Source organism: Thalassophryne amazonica, chromosome 15, assembly GCF_902500255.1.
Source record: "Thalassophryne amazonica chromosome 15, fThaAma1.1, whole genome shotgun sequence".
Classification (NCBI taxonomy): Eukaryota; Metazoa; Chordata; class Actinopteri; order Batrachoidiformes; family Batrachoididae; genus Thalassophryne; species Thalassophryne amazonica.
The window spans coordinates 77,313,808-77,332,783 of record NC_047117.1 but is presented as its reverse complement, the minus strand read 5'-3'; the positions used below and the strand labels follow the sequence as shown (position 1 = coordinate 77,332,783).

General features: G+C 45.8%; 1 protein-coding gene across 1 annotated transcript; it reads left to right on the top strand.

Moving 5' to 3' along the window:
* Positions 1-9,214: 9,214 nt before the first annotated feature.
* Positions 9,215-10,398, top strand: LOC117526641 (GTPase IMAP family member 9-like; the record flags this gene model as incomplete). The annotated part of the gene is given in 2 exon segments (XM_034188696.1): positions 9,215-9,506; positions 9,509-10,398. Coding segments are annotated over 2 exon segments (1,026 nt in total), but the record flags the coding sequence as incomplete, so codon positions are not given.
* Positions 10,399-18,976: the final 8,578 nt, after the last annotated feature.

The window sequence follows — 18,976 nt, the reverse complement described above, 5'->3', positions numbered from 1 at the left end:
GATTTCTGGAGCCCACAATGAAATGTGAACATTGTGGTCATCCAGGCCTTTACAATTTTGATCAACACCTGAGATTAAGGTGTGCATATGTTGAGGTTCGTGGTGTTACACAGCAGCTGCAACTCAAAAGTTTTGAAATGGAACAATACGTCCACCTGGTGGACATTTAGTATTAACGGTGGCATCTTTATGTGCTGTAGCAGATGCTAGTCTTTTATTTACCTGCCGAGGCAGATGCCAGTGTTTTCAGTTGATTTATTTATTTCAGACGTGTACATGTAAAAGCATAAGCGGACCAGAGATGAAAAAAAGTAAAAATACAAGTATTAAAAAATGTTTTCAAAATTGTTCGTTCATAAGTGAATGACGAGCAGATGCTAGTGTTTTCACTTCCGGTGGCATCTTTATGTGCTCTAGCAGATGCTGGTGTTTCGTTTTATTTGTTAATTTAATTATTTATTTCAGACATGTACATGTAAATACATTAACAGATCATATAGATGAAAAAAAATCAAATAAAAATACAAGTTTAAAAAAAAATCTTCAAATTCATTCATTCATTAAGTTCCAGCAATGAGGATAAGTAAAAATCAGATCACAACGTTAAAAAAGTCTGTGAAATTAAAAATGACAACATAAAACAACTGTAAAAAGAAAAACAGTAGTGTTGAATTGACAGCAATAATTGCGCAGATTTTATCTTCAACAGGCAATAACACCGTATCTGTTCCATATATTGTAACTTAACATGCAAAAATGAACATTTATTTTGCATTGTAATAATTAATATGCATGTGTCGCAGACATGAATGAGCGAAGCTCGTCAGCATCTCACCATATCATTTAGGTTCTTCAGACTTTATTTTGAGTAAATGCTTTGAGCATTAGAATGGCAAAAACCGACGCAGGTGAATGGGCCCTTGGTGTGAACCCACTGTTTCCGCACAAGGTTGTAACATTGTACGTTGACTGCACCCACATGCCCACACATTTCACCCTGTCCCCGAGCTTGGGGACCTGACACTATAAATAGTTCTGTAAGCATGGTTCCATACCACAACTGATCAAGATGGTAAAAAAAATTCTCTGTTCAGGCTGCCTGACAGGTGATATTGGAAGAAAAAGAGGGTTTTGATGGTGATGCAGAAGAAGTTTCAGAATGTGAGGATCACATTTCTAAACATTTGAAGTCTGACACTGAGTTTGTAGAGGAGGTCGAGCATCAGCTCCACCACCCAGACCTCCCACCCGCCTTTAAGCATTTTTAGTTATTTGCCCCTCACATGTCTGGAAAAGCTCCTTGCCATCTAACCATGTCCTTCAGGTCGTTCAGACTTTTTTCAGTAAAATGGTTCTTGGGAGCATGAGCATGACTAAAACTTTTCAGCTTCTGGGGGGGGGGGGCTCTATTATACACCCACCCACCCCCTCGCCTTTTTAAGCATTTTCCTTATTACAGACATATTATGTAAATGGGTTTACAGTGAATGAACCACGGCCGACTCACATTAAAAAAACTGTTAAATCTACAAACAAGAGCTCTCTTTTTTTGTACATTTAACTGCTGTATGTTTTACAGGAATTCCCTGGTAACCACAGCTGCCAGTGTTTTCCTGTAAAAACAACAGTCTTTTTTTACAGTGTAGATATAAATTAATATTCAAAGTTTTCAGCTAGTTGACAGTATTGCTGTACAATATAGCCAAATTATCACATCTAAATATTGTCACATAAATTGTCATGTAAATGTTACTTATATACATGCTGTCCATATTCTTGAGCCGCTTAGGTAGGTAGGGAGAGTTCCCATGGGATAAAAAAAAACTTTTCAACTGACCATCCCTGGTTCTCAAAATCAGGCACCTAAGTAGCTCTACTCTCTCTCTCTCTCTCTTTAAGATATTTAGGTGTCCCTTAGTAAACACTAGTAGAGTTCCACATTAGATTTGAAATGTATAATAGAAGACATACCTTACTGAATTTTCATATCAATATGATGTACAATATGACTTTTTGTCTTAGATAGAACTTTTTGTGGTACACAGCACAAACTACTGGACATGAGGAACCTAGCAGTCAATGTGACACTGATTTGAAAATACAGCTCTTTCAACCAGACGTGTGGTGCTGTGACATGTCAATCATCTGTGTCCAATCAGATTTCAGGGGAGTCCAGTGAAACCCTGGCCTCCGCTCTAGCTCCACCCATGCCAGGAAGTGTTCAACATTTCCTGTTTCATTGTGACTGAGAATTTGATACTTCCTGTTTGAGTGTGAGCTTGCCACTGAGTTCCCGTGAGATTCCATGGGATCTCATCTGTCAATCCAGGAAGTGTTTGACATTTGAACATTTCCTGTTTTACTGTGGATTTGAATTTTGGCACTTCCTGTTTAGGATGCCCTGTACCATGACTGAGCTTCGTGCCGCTGTGCGACGTTCGGTCATATTATTTAATAAGACAGAGATGGATAGATGGATGGATAGATAGATAGATAGTAAACAGTTACTGTGTTTGTTAGTAATAGGCAGATGCCAATGTTTTCAGTATTTCTCGCAGCACTTCCGGTGGCATATATATATATATATATATATATATATATATATATATATATATATATATATATATATATATATATCCCGGACGAGCCCCCAATATGTTACACCCTGGCTCTTGGAGTGCAACATAACGGAAGACAAAACTAATCAGAAGGTTGGTTTAGTAGAGAAGCTTGAATCTTCGACTGGACTGGGTTGCTTGACGCGAGGACGTTTCACTTCAAATCGCAGAAGCTTCCTCAGCTAAAATTCTTGCTCTGGAAGTCTGACTTCTGTCTGACTCTTGTAGAGACGAATAAAACAGAAGCCACAAAAGCTGGAGTTTTAAACCTAACCAGACCCCTCCTACTGAGAGGCAGACTGCTATATGGTTAGTGACTAAACAATAGCTCTAATTAGCAACTACTGTGCTCTAGTTAGCACTCTCCTAATGACAGGGCAGCTGTCCCTCCTAATGATGGGATGGATGCCTTTCCTGATGGTTCCCTTGATGACGTGAATGACTCATTACCATGAACAAAAGACTGAAACTCCTTTGACCTGAGTACCCCATTTTAAACAGGGGATAAAGCGTGTCTCAGACCCCCTCCCCGGTTAAGACTGGGTTTCAAATGTTTCACAAAGAATGCCTCCTTGACCCCTCTCTCAAACCATTTCTTCTCTCTGGCTAATATTTTAACTTCCTTGTCCTCAAACATGTGGTTAGTGTCTTTAAGGTGGAGATGAACTGCAGACTGAGGTCCACTGGCGCCCTCTCTGCGGTGCTGGTATAGCCTTTTGTGTAAAGGTTGCTTAGTTTCACCTATGTAGTGTTCGTTACAGTTTTCCTGACATCTGACAGAATACACTACATTGCTCTGTTTGTAACTAGGGATTATGTCCTTAGGGTGAACTAATTTCTATCTCAAGGTGTTAACCGGTTTAAAGTAAACTGGGATTTTGTGCTGTCTGAAGATCCTCTGTAGTTTTTCCCCTACTCCTGCTAAATAAGGGAGAGAAACTCTTCTTCTTGTCTCCGTCTCCTGTCTATCTGGTCTTTTTGTTCTCTGGGACTTCTGCACTTTGTCCAGGGACCATCGTGGGTACCCACATACTGTGAGGGCTTTACGGACACGTTGTTGTTCTTTAGCCCTTCCCTCTGCAGTTGTGGGCACCTGTAGGGCTCTGTGTTGAAGCATCCTGATCAGAATAACCAGAAAGTTAAACAAATTTATTGCCGCAAACATCGAGGGGAATTAACAACAAACGATGGTAAAAATAAAAAGAAGAAAAAGATTCAAGCTGCTGCTGTCTTGCTGCCAGGTGGAGTGTGAGGCGGGCTTTCATATGCTCCAGGACTCTGCAGGCTGGAACAAACAATTACTCTCCCCCATAACACACACACACACACACACACATATTAACTGCTAACACTTTCTGTAATTGTGTAAAGTGTCTCTGCCACGCCATGACGTTTTTCCATATTCGTGAATAAAAAAAAAACAACACTTTTCCACATGTTGTCTTTGTTTTTTTTTTACAATAAAATTACACTGAACAAGGATTTAGACGTTTCATTACCCATATGACAATTTGTATTTACCGCCTCCGAGCTTGACCTACTTTATCGCTGTGACGGATTGTGACGCCATGCGAGTAAACTTGTCGAGGTGAGGCTCTGTTTACCAATACGGCAGACACGGACAGTGAAGGCATAGTGAGCGATTATAGCAAAGATTTAAATTACATATTGATTGTTTTTGAAGAAGAGGAGGAAGTTTCTGATGAACGAAGCAACGGTGAAAGTAATGAGGGGCTCCAGCCGTATATGTTCAAACCGTATGCGACAGAAGACGAGGATGAAGTGGAGGTGTCAGGGGATGACAACAACAATGAAGGTGCTGTCGAGGAGGATATACGCCGCTTACAAAACACAGAATGGTTTGTTCGCACACCACCTTTTCTTATAAATGATCATTTATTCCTGGCAGTTCCACCTGCATTTTGATCACTTTGGACCTGGACTGTGGTGTTTGTATGTGTATGAAAAAAAAAAATATTTCAGCAGCACAGCATGCTTAAATTCAGGAATTTGTTCTAAAATCAATGAAAATAAAGTTTCTGTACATTATGTATATATTTAATCATTTATAAGTCAGTTTCTTGTGATTGCTAATTCTTCACATTTTATTCAATACAAATGATTGCAAATCTTTATCTGAAAAGCTGTAGACCCACATTGGATGGGGAAAAAAGATTTCTAAATAATCTGTTGTCAAATTTTATCAGGCATAATATTGTAGAAAAAAAGTTTATGCTAAATGGAGACTTTCCTGTCTAAAATACACATACAGAACATCTGTAATCAAATTAGATCACATCTAATCTACTTTGAATGAACATGTCTGAATAAAAAGTCTGTTCAGTTTACATGCATATGTATATATGAAAAACACAAAAATGTCAATGTTCTGTTTTTTTTTTCAGGTGCTCATGTGAACACAGTCAGCCGATGCCATATATGCCGTCACAGCGATAAAGGAGGTCAAGCTCAGAGGAGGTAAATGCAAATTCACATATGGGTAACAAAACATCTAAATCCTTGCTCAGTGTAATTAATGGTAAAAAAACAAAAAACAAAAACAAAGACAACATGTGGAAAAAGCTTTTTTTTTATTCTTCAAGAATGTGTAAAAACGCCATGGCGTGGCAGGGACCCTTTAAGTTATCTTTGTTTATTGTTTCTGTACTCTGGCGAAATAATTTGCTTCGGGATAAATAAAGTTTATCTTTATATATCTGCACATTATGAAATCTTCATTATTTTACATTTTATTATTATTATTTCACCTAACTACAAGTGAATAACTGTCCTGTGGCAGTTTGCGTGACCTGCCACAAACTCCACTGTGGCAGCTTGATGACAGTTGCCTTTTATCAGCAGTCATTATGAGGCTATAAATAGAGAGACATACAGTGCGGAAAATAAGTATTTGAACACCCTGCGATTTTGCAAGTTCTCCCACTTAGAAATCATGGATGGGTCTGAAATTTTCATCTTAGGTGCATGTCCACTGTGAGAGACAATCTAAAAAAAATCCAGAAATCACAATGTATTATTTTTTAATAATTTATTTGTATGTTACTGCTGCAAATAAGTATTTGAACACCTACTAACTACTAAGAATTCTGGCTCTCACAGACCTGTTAAGTTTTCTTTAAGAAGCCCTCTTATTCTGCACTCTTTACCTGTATTAATTGCACCTGTTTGAACTTGTTACCTGTATAAAAGACACCTGTTCACACACTCAATCAATCACACTCCAACCTGTCCACCATAGCCAAGACCAAAGATCTGTCTAAGGACACCAGGGACAAAACTGTAGACCTGCACAAGGCTGGGATGGACTACAGGACAACAGGCAAGCAGCTTGGTAGAAGACAACAACTGTTATGATTATTTATTAGAAAGTGGAAGAAACACAAGATGACTGTCAATCTCCCTCGGTCTGGGATTCCATGCAAGATCTCACTTTGTGGGCTAAGGGATGATTCTGAGAAAGCTCAGAACTACACAGGAGGATCTGGTCAATGACCTGAAGACAGCTGGGACCACAGTCACAAAGATTACATTAGTAACACGTGATGCTGTCATGGTTTAAAATCCTGCAGGGCAGCAAGGTCCCCCTGCTCAAGCCAGCACATGTCCAGGCCCATTTGAAGTTCACCAGTGACCATCTGGATGATCCAGAGGAGGCATGGGAGAAGGTCATGTGGTCAGATGAGACCAAAATAGAGGTTTTTGGAATCAACTCCACTCCAACCGTGAAGCATGGGGGTAGAAACATCATACTCTGGGGGTGCTCTTCTGCAAAGGGGACAGGACGACTGCACCGTATTAAAGGGAGGATGGATGGGGTCATGTACTGTGAGATTTTGGCAAACAACCTCCTTCCCTCAGTAAAAGCATTGAAGATAGGTCATGGCTGGGTCTTCCAGCACGACAATGACCCCAAACACACAGCCAGGGCAACTAAGGAGGGGCTCCGTAAGAAGCATTTCAAGGTCCTGGAGTGGCCTGGCCAGTCTCCAGACCTGAACTCAATAGAAAATCTTTGGAGGGAGCTGAAACTCCAAACCTGAAAGATCTAGAGAAGATCTGTATGGATGAGTGGACCAAAATCCCTGCTGCAGTGTGTGAAAATCTGGTGAAAAACTACAGGAAACATGTGACCTCTGTAATTGCAAACAAAGGCTACTGTACCAAATATTAACACTGATTTTCACAGGTGTTCAAATACTTATTTGCAGCAGTAACATACAAATAAATGATTAAAAAAAATCATACATCGTGATTTCCAGATATTTTTTTTTTAGATTATCTCTCTCGCAGTGGACATGCACCGAAGATGAAAATTTCAGACCCCTCCATAATTTCTAAGTGGAAGAACTTGCAAAATCGCAGGGTGTTCAAATACTTATTTTCCTCACTGTATATGTTTATACAGATTATTCAAAGCTAGGTCTTACTATTTCGCCTGTTTTTAACTACAAAGGACTACTCTCAAACAATGAACTGATGCCGCTACTTTATTCACCCTCTATTCTGCTCAATGAGCATTCCATCCGTTGACCTCAGAATTTTACAATTATTTACTACTGACTTTACATCACTGAATACATTGTGAGGAAAAAATATCTCAAAGTTAGTCCAGTCAGGATTCAAGATTTCTTTATTGTCATTCCACCTTGTGAAGGTACAAAGCAGAACAAAATTTTGTTGCCACTGTCTCCTTGCAAAAACAAAGATGACTAAAAATAAAATAACAAATATACTGATAAACAGATATACTATGTGGAAATTGGTGGGAAAATGAATAAATAAAGTAACAGATGTACTATAAATACCGGTCAAAACGACCCCCTGTGAGCAAGCACTTGGTGACAGTGGGAAGGAAAAACTCCCTTTTAACAGGAAGAAACCTCCAGCAGAACCAGGCTCAGGGAGGGGCAGTCTTCTGCTGGGACTGGTTGGGGCTGAGGGGAGAGAATCAGGAAAAAGACATGCTGTGGAAGAGAGCAGAGGTCAATCACTAATGATTAAATGCATAGAACAGGGTAATGCCATCCAGAGTAAGGATCTGGATTTGTGGGGCCAAGTACAATAACTTCAGTTTTATCTGAATTTAAAAGCAGGAAGTTAGAGGTCATCCATGTCTTTATGTCTGTAAGATATTCCTGCAGTTTAACTAATTGGTGTGTGTCCTCTGGCTTCATGGATAGATAAAGCTGGGTATCATCTGCATAACAATGAAAATTTAAGTAATGCTTTCTAATAATACTGCCTAAGGGAAGCATGTATAAAGTGAATAAAATTGTTCCTAGCACAGAACCTTGTGGAACTCCATAATTAACCTTAGTCTGTGAAGAAGACACCCCATTTACATGAACAAATTGTAACCTATTAGATAAATATGATTCAAACCACTGCAGCGCAGTGCCTTTAATACCTATGGCATGCGCTAATCTCTGTAATAAAATTTTATGGTCAACAGTATCAAAAGCAGCACTGAGGTCTAACAGGACAAGCACAGAGATGAGTCCACTGTCTGAGGCCATAAGATCATTTGTTGTTTGATTTTTGATAATTTGACCACAGTATGAATGGCCAATCCAATTCACGCCATTTGGTGATGGCATTAAGAAAAGTATATTCATTTATTCGGTCATTTACCAGAGTGAAGTTGGTTACCAGTTGCTAGTAACTTATTCAGACACTTATTCTGCAATTTCTATTTTTTGGTATGAATGACATCCAGTAGATCCACAGAAATACATAATATAGGAAATCAGCCTGAAATTGCAAATATCTGTCTGAATGTCAGTCCAGACACTTATTCGGATGAAAAAATGTTTTATTTTTTGGTCAAAAAGGCTTTTTTTTTTTCTTCAAAGGAGATGATTAACATAGGTTTTGACTGAAAAATTGGGTTACAACTGCAAAGCAGGCTATTGAGCTCCTCTCAATAGAAAACTCATGTCAACAGTCCTCTTTTTTCTGTGAGATAGTTCTGTTTATCACCACACAGATGATGAGCCTATTCTAGTCCAACATACATATTATTTGCAGGAACACCTTTTTATTACTTCTTTTATGAAGAGTGCTTTAGAGAGAAACTAGACAGAAAGCATAAATTTTGGTTATTGATGCCACTGTATATGATTTGTGTAATGGCCACGTTATATAAAATTTGTTCAGTTTTTTTTTACTGTTACTGGGACTTGTGTTATTTGGACATCATAGCAATTAGTGAGAAATGTTGATTTTTACAAGTTCAAGCTGTGTGATTTGCAAATAAAGTGCATTTTGTCATGTGTATGTATTTTCATTCAGTTTCTTTTGGTGGCCATGTTGAAAATTGCCTGCCACGCCTACTTAATTTGCATATTTCACTGGTGTCCACCCCTTAGATTGTAAATTGTAACCTAAAGATTGAGTGTGAGAAGTTTGCTTTCTTCAGATTGTGAACAATTGACCCATTTGTGGCACCTTTGAACCTGAACTTATCTGATGAAGAAAACATTTCAAACTAACATTCATCAGTTAAATCCTTCTACAAGCACAATGAGGAAGCATACACGAAGAAGAAGTGTTGTTATTCTTAAATTATTGCACATACTGACCTAAAAGACTCTGATGTGGCTGGATTACACTGCATTTTGCATGTCTTGGGTGTTAAATGTTACTGTTTGTATTTTGTCCACACAGGACCTTTTATTCGAAATGATGAGGAGTTGAGGATTGTGTTGGTTGGGAAGACCGGAAATGGTAAGAGTGCCACTGGAAACACCATCTTGGGCTGGAAGTGTTTTAAGTCAACCTTCAGTGCAGTGTCCCTCACGGTCAACTGCTCGAAGGGCAAAACCACTGTGGATGGACAGCAGGTGGCTGTGATTGACACCCCGGGCCGTGTATCAGTTATGCTAGTCCTGGGCCCCACGTGTTCCTGATCATCATCAAGCTGGGCAGATACACGGAAGAGGAAACAAATTCAGTGCAGAAGATCCAGGAGATATTTGGTGAGGATGCAGACAAATACAGCATGGTTCTCTTCACTCATGGTGACCAGCTCGACAACACCATTGAGGAGTTCCTGAAGGAAAGTCCAGAACTGCAGGAACTGGTGGCCAGATGCAACGGAGAGTACCACGTCTTCAGGAACAGGGAGAAAGATCACACTCAGGTCACTGAGCTGCTGAAGAAGATCAGGAAGATAGCTGCAAAGAACGGTGGAAGCCACTACACCAACAAGATGTTCCAAGAGTCAGAGAGGAAAATTGAAGAGGAGAAGCAACGGCTTCTGGAGGAGGACAAGGAGAAAATACGTAAAGAGAAAGAGGAGCTGGAAAATCAAATACGGGCGAAGTATGATGAACAGATGAAGAAACTGGCTGAGCAATTCCAGGCTGAGAGAGAGAGGGAGAGGAGAGAGAGGGACACCGAAAGGAAGAAGGAGAGAGATGAGAGAGATGCAGAGAGAAAGAGAGATAGAGAAGAGAAGGAAAGAATGATGGAAAAAATGAGGGAGCAGCAGGAGGAGTTGAAAGACAAAATGAAGCAGTTGGAGATACAATTTGAATACGAAAAGAGACAACAAGCTGAGAACAGAAATCTTTTTCGTCCTCCCCCATGTTCTATTTTCTGAAGTTAGCTGAGCTACTCAACACCGCCACCTTGTGTCTTGTTCATGTGGATGTTTCAAGCAACAAATCAAGTGTGCAGATGAGCAGTTTGTAACAACAACAGAATCAGTACTAAGAGCTTTTATGGACCTAAAAGTAGTAAAACCACATTGTAGAAAATACTCTACAAAGTACTACCTTGACAATATCGCACAAAAGGATTAGCATCACAATATATTCAAAATGCCAAAATTAAAAGAAATTTTGCCTGTACACACATACACAAGGGCAATGAAGTGAATCAATCAAAATGTGCCTCTATTGAAGACTTTCAGTTTCAGTTAAAGGGGCTTAAAAATATCTCACATCACCAATTCAGAAATTAGTAATTTTCATACACAGTCACCCCATTTTTTTCCATTTTCGATAATTGGACAGGGCAACATGGTGGCTTAGTGGTTAGCACTGTTGCCTTGCAGCGAGAAGGTCGTGGGTTCAATTCCCGTGGCCTTTCTATGTGGAGTTTGCATGTTCTCCCCGTGTTTGCGTGGGTTTCCTCCGGGTGCTCCGGTTTTCTCCCACATCCAAAGACATGCGGGTTAGGTGGATTGGTGTCTTTAAATTGTCCGTAGGTGTGTGTGTGTGTCTGTGTTTGTTTGTCTGTTTGTGGGCCTGCGACAGACTGGCGTCCTGTCCTGGGTGTACCATGCCTCGCGCTCTATGGCTGCTGGGATAGGCTCCAGCCCCCCGCGACCCTTAATTGGACTAAGCGGTAGAAGATGAATGAATGAGTAATTGGACAAATGAACATTCTAAATATATGGACAAAATCATCACTTGTACAGTCAGTGTTCTTTAGACAAGTCAGGGGGTGAACACATGAACATTTACAACGTACAAGTCACTGAACATGTCTTGGTTGTACAGAGGAAAAATTACAAAAATAAACAACGTTCTTGTCCCGATACTTATGTTTCTGACTGATTCATGCATTCACCTCTTTAATGAAATAGCTGGTAAATGTGGATGTAATGTGAATTTCCCATATTTTATATTTCACTTTACTGCTGAGTATCCTGTAGATTTCTTCATGTGGAACTCTGAATTTATTGATGTAAAAATATAATATAGTTATTGATTATACATGGGGTGTGCAGCCAGTACATTCTGAGTGCCAGTCCCAAGCCCAGATAAATGAGGAGGGTTGCGTCAGGAAGGGCATCCGGCATAAAACAAGCCAACCGAACTATGCAGACTCAGAATCGTATTCCCATACCGGATCGGTCGCGGCCCGGGTTAACAATGTCCGCCACCGGTGCTATTGCCCAACAGGGTGCTGGTGGAAATTGGGCTACTGCTGGGTGAAGATGACGAAGAAGAGGAGGAAAATGTTGCCACGAACAGCGAGAGAAGAAGAAAACTAGAAGGGTGGAAATGAGAGTGGGGACTTTGAATGTTGGTAGTATGACTGGTAAAGGGAGAGAGCTGGCTGATATGATGGAGAGGAGAAAGGTAGATATATTGTGTGTGCAAGAGACCAAGTGGAAGGGAAGTAAGAGCAGGAGCATCGGCGGTGGGTAGAAGTTGTTGTACCATGGTGAGGTGGAGAAATGGTGTTGGGGTCATTTTAAAGGAAGAGTATGTTAAAAGTGTGTTGGAGGTTAAGCGAGTGTCTGACAGGGTGATGAGTGTGAAGTTGGAAATTGAAGAGGTGATGATGAATATCATCAGTGCATATGCCCCACAGGTAGGTTGTGAGATGAAGGAGAAAGAAGATTTCTGGAGTGTGTTAGATGAGGTGGTGGAGAGTGTGCCCAAGCATGAAAGAGTGGTGATAGGAGCAGACTTCAATGGGCATGTTGGTGAAGGGAACAGAGGTGATGAGGAAGTAATGGGTAGATATGGTATCAAGGATAGGAATGGGGAAGGACCGATGGTAGTTGATTTTGCAAAAAGGATGGAAATGGCTGTGGTGAATACCTACTTTAAGAAAAGGGGGGAGCACAGGGTAATATATAAGAGTGGAGGAAGGTGCACACAGGTGGACTACATTCTTTATAGGAGATGCAAGCTAAAAGAAATCAGCGACTGTAAGGTGGTGGCAGGAGAGAGTGTCGCTAGACAGCATAGGATGGTTGTTTGTAGAATTACTTTAGAGGTAAAGAAGAAGAAGAGAGTGAGAGCTCAACAAAGGATCAGATGGTGGAAGCTGAAGGAGGAAGACTGTTGTGTGAAATTTAGCGAGCAGGTGAGAGAAGCACTGGTTGGAGGGGAAGCAATTTTGGACAAGTGGAAAAGTACTGCAGATGTTGTGAGGGAGACAGCTCGGACAGTACTGGGTATGACATCTGGACAGTGGAAGGAAGACAAGGAGACTTGGTAGTGGAATGAAGAGGTCCAGGAAAGCATAAGGAGAAAGAGGTTGGCGAAAAAGTTTTGGGATAGTCGGAGAGATGAAGAAAGTAGACAGGAGTACAAGGAGATGCGGCGTAAGGCGAAAAGAGAAGTGGCAAAAGCGAAGGAAAATGTTGTGAAGGTGTCGTAGCACGGACCCACAACAGGGGGCGCAAATGAACGGACAATGAGTAAGCCAAAAGGTAACAATTTAATGTTGTGATATTACACAACGAAACGTGTCTTAATGTTCACAGTCAATAAACACCAGGTGACGTGTGGGCAGGCTCGAAGATAGAAGACGCGCAACGAGAGAGAAGCCGCGTCCCACACGGCTTCCACCACCAACGGCCTGAAGAACACCGGAGCCGCCAAGTCCCGAGTCCCCAGGTGGCCTCTGTCTTCGGCTGTCGACCCTGGTACTGCTGGCAGAAAACAGAAAGATGATGTGTGAGTGTGAGTCCGCACACTCAGTGATTAACAGTCCAGACACCGTTAGGAGGGAGCACCTCCACCTCCAACATCACACACACTCGTGCAGCTCCTGATCAACCACTTATCTGGGACGGGGTGCGAGGTGAAGCCGTCACTGTCACACCAAACGCCAATCCTCCAGACAAGGCAACACTTCAGGAAAACGGCTGCAATAGAAGTTCAGTTGGTTACACAATGTGTCAGTCAGCAGAGAAATTACCTTAGTACTGGTAGTCGATTTCTCGGCGGGGAGGTGGAGTTGCAGTCCGGCTTATATGGTGGTGTAGATGAGTGACAGCTGGAGTAATGGGTGACAGCTGTCACCTCCTCTGGGTCTGGCGCCCTCTTGTGCTTGGAGCCCGCACTCCAAGCAGGGCGCCCTCTGGTGGTGGTGGGCCAGCAGTACCTCCTCTTCAGCGGCCCACACAACAGGACCCCCCCCTCAACGGGCGCCTCCTGGCGCCCGACCAGGCTTGTCCGGGTGACGTCTGTAGAAATCGGCCAGGAGGGCCGGGTCCAGGATGAAGCTCCTCTTCACCCAGGAGCGTTCCTCGGGTCCATACCCCTCCCAGTCCATTAGATATTGGAACCCCCGGCCCTTACGACGGACGTCCAGGAGCCTGCGGACCGTCCAAGCAGGCTCCCCGTCGATGAGCCGGGCAGGAGGCGGCGTAGGGCCAGGTGCACAGAGGGGCGAGGTGTGGTGTGGCTTGATACGGGACACGTGGAAAACAGGGTGGATCCGCAGTGAAGCTGGGAGTCGGAGCTTCACTGCGGCCGGGTTGATGATCTTGAGGATGGGGAATGGGCCGATGTATCTGTCCTTTAATTTGGGTGAGTCCACACAGAGGGGGATGTCCTTTGTTGACAGCCACACCTCCTGCCCGGGCTGGTATGTGGGGGCCGGGGAACGTCGGCGGTCCGCATGGGTTTTGGCCCTCGTCCGGGCCTTTAATAGGGCAGAGCGGGCGGTCCGTCACACCCGGCGGCACCTCCTGAGGTGGGCCTGGACCGAGGGCACACCGACCTCTCCCTCCACCAGCGGGAACAATGGGGGCTGGAACCCCAAACATGCCTCAAAAGGGGAGAGGCCGGTAGCAGACGAGATTTGGCTGTTATGGGCATACTCGATCCAGGCCAGATGGTGACTCCAGGCTGCCGGGTGCGCGGAGGTGACGCAGCGAAGGGCCTGTTCCAACTCCTGGTTAGCCCGCTCTGCCTGGCCGTTGGTCTGGGGGTGGTACCCGGACGAGAGACTCACGGTGGCCCCCAGCTCCTTACAGAAACTCTTCCACACCTGTGAAGAGAACTGGGGACCACGATCTGAAACGATGTCCGATGGTATCCCATGCAGCCGCATGACGTGGTGGACCAGGAGGTCCGCCGTATCCTGGGCCGTCGGGAGCTTCGGGAGGGCCACGAAGTGGGCCGCCTTGGAGAACCGGTCCACTATCGTGAGAATAATGGTGTTGCCCTGGGACGGCGGGAGGCCCGTGATGAAGTCCAGGCCGATGTGAGACCAGGGACGATGAGGCACTGGCAGGGGTTGGAGGAGTCCCGTCGTCCTCCGATGGTCTGCCTTGCCCCTGGCGCAGATGGTACAGGCCTGGACGTAGTCCCGGACGTCGGTTTCCAGGGACGCCCACCAGAAGCGCTGCTGGACTACTGCCACGGTCCTACGCACTCCGGGATGACAGGAGAGCTTGGACCCGTGACAGAAGTCCAATACGGCAGCTCTTGCCTCTGGTGGGACGTACAGTCTGTTCTTGGGGCCAGTCCCCGGGTCCGGGCTCGTTGTCAGGGCCTCCCGGACGGTCTTCTCCACGTCCCAGGTGAGGGTGGCCACGACAGTGGACTCGGGGATGATGGTCTCGGTGGGGTTCGACAGCCCCGCTTTGGCTTCTTCTTCGTGCACCCGGGACAATGCATCTGGTTTTTGGTTCTTGGTCCCGGGGCGATACGTGATCTGGAAGTCAAAGCGCCCGAAGAACAGAGACCAGCGGGCTTGCCTGGGGTTCAGCCGCTTGGCGGGCCGGATGTACTCCAGGTTCCGATGGTCCGTGAAAACCGTGAAGGGCAACGATGCCCCCTCCAGCAGGTGTCTCCACTCTTCAAGAGCCTCCTTCACCGCAAGAAGTTCCCGATTGCCGACGTCATAGTTCCGTTCAGCTGGGGTCAACCTGCGGGAATAAAAGGTACAAGGATGGAGGACTTTATCAGCCTCCACGCTCTGGGACAGCACGGCTCCTATCCCTGAGTCAGAGGCGTCCACTTCTACTATGTACTGGCGATCAGGATCAGGCTGCACCAGAACTGGTGCAGTCGAGAACCGGCGTTTCAACTCCTGGAACGCGGCTTCGCACCGATCCGACCAGGCGAAGGGGACCTTGGTGGAGGTCAGGGCAGTCAGGGGGCTAACTACCTGACTGTAACCTTTAATGAACCTCCTGTAGAAATTTGCAAAGCCTAGGAACTGCTGTAGTTTCCTGCGGCTTATCGGTTGGGGCCAATCTCTCACCGCTGCAACCTTAGCCGGATCAGGGGCGACGGAGTTGGAGGAGATGATGAACCCCAGGAAGGACAAAGAAGTGCGGTGGAACTCGCACTTCTCGCCCTTCACAAACAGCCGGTTCTCCAACAACCGCTGTAGGACCTGACGTACATGCTGGACATGGGTCTCAGGGTCCGGGGAAAAGATGAGTATATCGTCCAGATATACGAAGACAAACCGATGCAGGAAGTCCCGCAAGACGTCATTTACCAAAGCTTGGAACGTCGCAGGGGCGTTAGTGAGGCCGAACGGCATGACCAGGTACTCAAAATGACCTAACGGGGTGTTGAATGCCGTCTTCCATTCGTCTCCCTTCCGGACCCGAACCAGGTGGTACGCGTTTCTAAGATCCAATTTTGTGAAAATTTGGGCTCCATGCAGGGGCGTGAACACTGAATCCAACAGAGGTAACGGGTATCGGTTGCGAACCGTGATCTCGTTCAGCCCTCGGTAATCAATGCATGGACGGAGTCCGCCGTCTTTCTTGCCCACAAAAAAGAAACCAGCACCCATCGGGGAGGTGGAGTTCCGGATCAGCCCGGCAGCTAAGGAGTCCCGGATGTAGGTCTCCATTGATTCGCGTTCCGGACGTGAGAGGTTGTACAACCTACTGGACGGGTACTCAGCGCCCGGGACCAAATCGATGGCACAATCATACGGTCGGTGCGGGGGAAGAGTGAGTGCCAGATCTTTGCTGAAAACGTCAGCAAAGATTAATGGAAGCAGGGTGCCATCTAGTGCTCGCACCTGCAATGGTGCCGGCAGAGCCACCAGAGGGAGCCCTACTTCCTTTACCCATCTGCTGTCCAGCAGATTCCCTTCAGACCCTGTGTCTATCAGTGCTGGGGCATGAAGGGTTAAATCCCCACAAAGGATTGTTACTGGGATTCGTGCAGATTTGCGGGGTTTTCCCACCCTTAGCCCAGTTTCTAAGGACGGGCGTTGTAGTTTGACCGTTTTAGGGCAGTCCTTCTGCATGTGCTCGCAAGAGCCGCAGACAAAACACTCCCCGCGGGCCAGCCTCCTTTGTCTGATTTTTGATCTTAATTTGGCCCTGCTCGTGTCCCTAGCCTCCTCAGCAGGGGGAGCCGTAGCCACACGGAGCTCTCTGGCAGTGAAGCGTGGGGACGACGTCACCTTGTCGGAAACGGAAGGGGGAGGGACGGCTCGTGCCCGGTCACGCCCCCCGGCCTGCTCCCGACGATGCTCATTTAAACGGTTGTCTAAACGTATAACCAAATCGATCAGCCCGTCAAATTCCTGTGGTTCATCCTTGGCCAGTAGGTGCTCCTTAAGGACCGGGGACAGTCCATTTACAAAGGCGGCGCGGAGCGCAACGTTATTCCAGCCGGACCTCGCTGCCGCGATGCGGAAGTCGACTGCATACTCGGCTGCGCTACGGCGCCCCTGTCTCATCGACAGCAGCACGTTCGAAGCGGTCTCGCCTCTGTTGGGATGATCAAACACTTGTTTGAATTCCCGTACGAACCCAGTATAAGACGTCAGGAGCCGTGAATTCTGCTCCCAAAGCGCCGTAGCCCATGCGCGTGCCTTTCCTCGAAGCAAATTAATAACATAAGCCACCCGGCTAGCGTCTGATGCGTACAAGACGGGGCGCTGTGAAAAGACGAGCGAACACTGCATGAGGAAGTCCGCGCACGTCTCGACACAGCCCCCGTACGGTTCCGGAGGGCTTATGTATGCTTCAGGGGACGGTGGGGGGGTTCGTTGAACGACCAGTGGAACGTTTGATACAGGCCCAGGACCAGCCAGAGGAGTGGCTGCAGCAGCGCCCTGATCGCGCGCTTCCACCCTGGCGGTGAGAGCCTCCACCCTCCGATTAAGGAGGACACTCTGCTCGGTCACAAACACTAACCGGGCCTTGAAGGCGGTTAAGATCTGCTGCAGCTCACTCAACCCGCCTCCCGCTGACGCCTGCGCTCCTGGCTCTTCCATTGGCCGTTCAAGCTGGAGTTGACGCCCCTCGGAGTCCATGACGATGGCCGAGAAATCCTGTTGTGAAGGTGTCGTAGCACGGACCCACAACAGGGGGCGCAAATGAACGGACAATGAGTAAGCCAAAAGGTAACAATTTAATGTTGTGATATTACACAACGAAACGTGTCTTAATGTTCACAGTCAATAAACACCAGGTGACGTGTGGGCAGGCTCGAAGATAGAAGACGCCCGACGAGAGAGAAGCCGCGTCCCACACGGCTTCCACCACCAACGGCCTGAAGAACACCGGAGCCGCCAAGTCCCGAGTCCCCAGGTGGCCTCTGTCTTCGGCTGTCGACCCTGGTACTGCTGGCAGAAAACAGAAAGATGATGTGTGAGTGTGAGTCCGCACACTCAGTGATTAACAGTCCAGACACCGTTAGGAGGGAGCACCTCCACCTCCAACATCACACACACTCGTGCAGCTCCTGATCAACCACTTATCTGGGACGGGGTGCGAGGTGAAGCCGTCACTGTCACACCAAACGCCAATCCTCCAGACAAGGCAACACTTCAGGAAAACGGCTGCAATAGAAGTTCAGTTGGTTACACAATGTGTCAGTCAGCAGAGAAATTACCTTAGTACTGGTAGTCGATTTCTCGGCGGGGAGGTGGAGTTGCAGTCCGGCTTATATGGTGGTGTAGATGAGTGACAGCTGGAGTAATGGGTGACAGCTGTCACCTCCTCTGGGTCTGGCGCCCTCTTGTGCTTGGAGCCCGCACTCCAAGCAGGGCGCCCTCTGGTGGTGGTGGGCCAGCAGTACCTCCTCTTCAGCGGCCCACACAACAGAAAAGGCATATTGCGAGCTGTACAAGAAGTTGAATAGTAAGGAAGGAGAGAAGGACTTGTACCGATTTGCCAGACAAAGGGACAGAGCTGGAAAGGATGTGCAGCAGGTTAGGGTGGTAAAAGATGCACATGGTAATGTGCTGACAAGTGAGGAGTGTGTGCTGAAAAAGTGGAGGGAATATTTTGAAGAGCTGATGAATAAAGAAAATGAGCGAGAGAAAAGGCTGGATGATGTGGTGAGAGTAAATCAGGAAGTACAAGAGATTAGAAAGGAAGAAGTGAGGGCTGCTATGAAGAGGATGAAGAGTGGAAAGGCAGTTGGCCCAGATGACATTCCAGTGGAGGCATGGAAATGTCTAGGAGAGATGGCAGTAGAGTTTCTAACCACATTGTTTAATAAAATCCTGGAAAGTGAGAGGATGTCTGAGGAGTGGAGACGAAGTGTGCTGGTTCCTATTTTCAAGAACAAGGGTGACGTGCAGAGCTGCAGTAACTACAGAGGCATAAAGCTGATCAGCCACAGCATGAAGTTATGGGAAAGAGTAGTAGA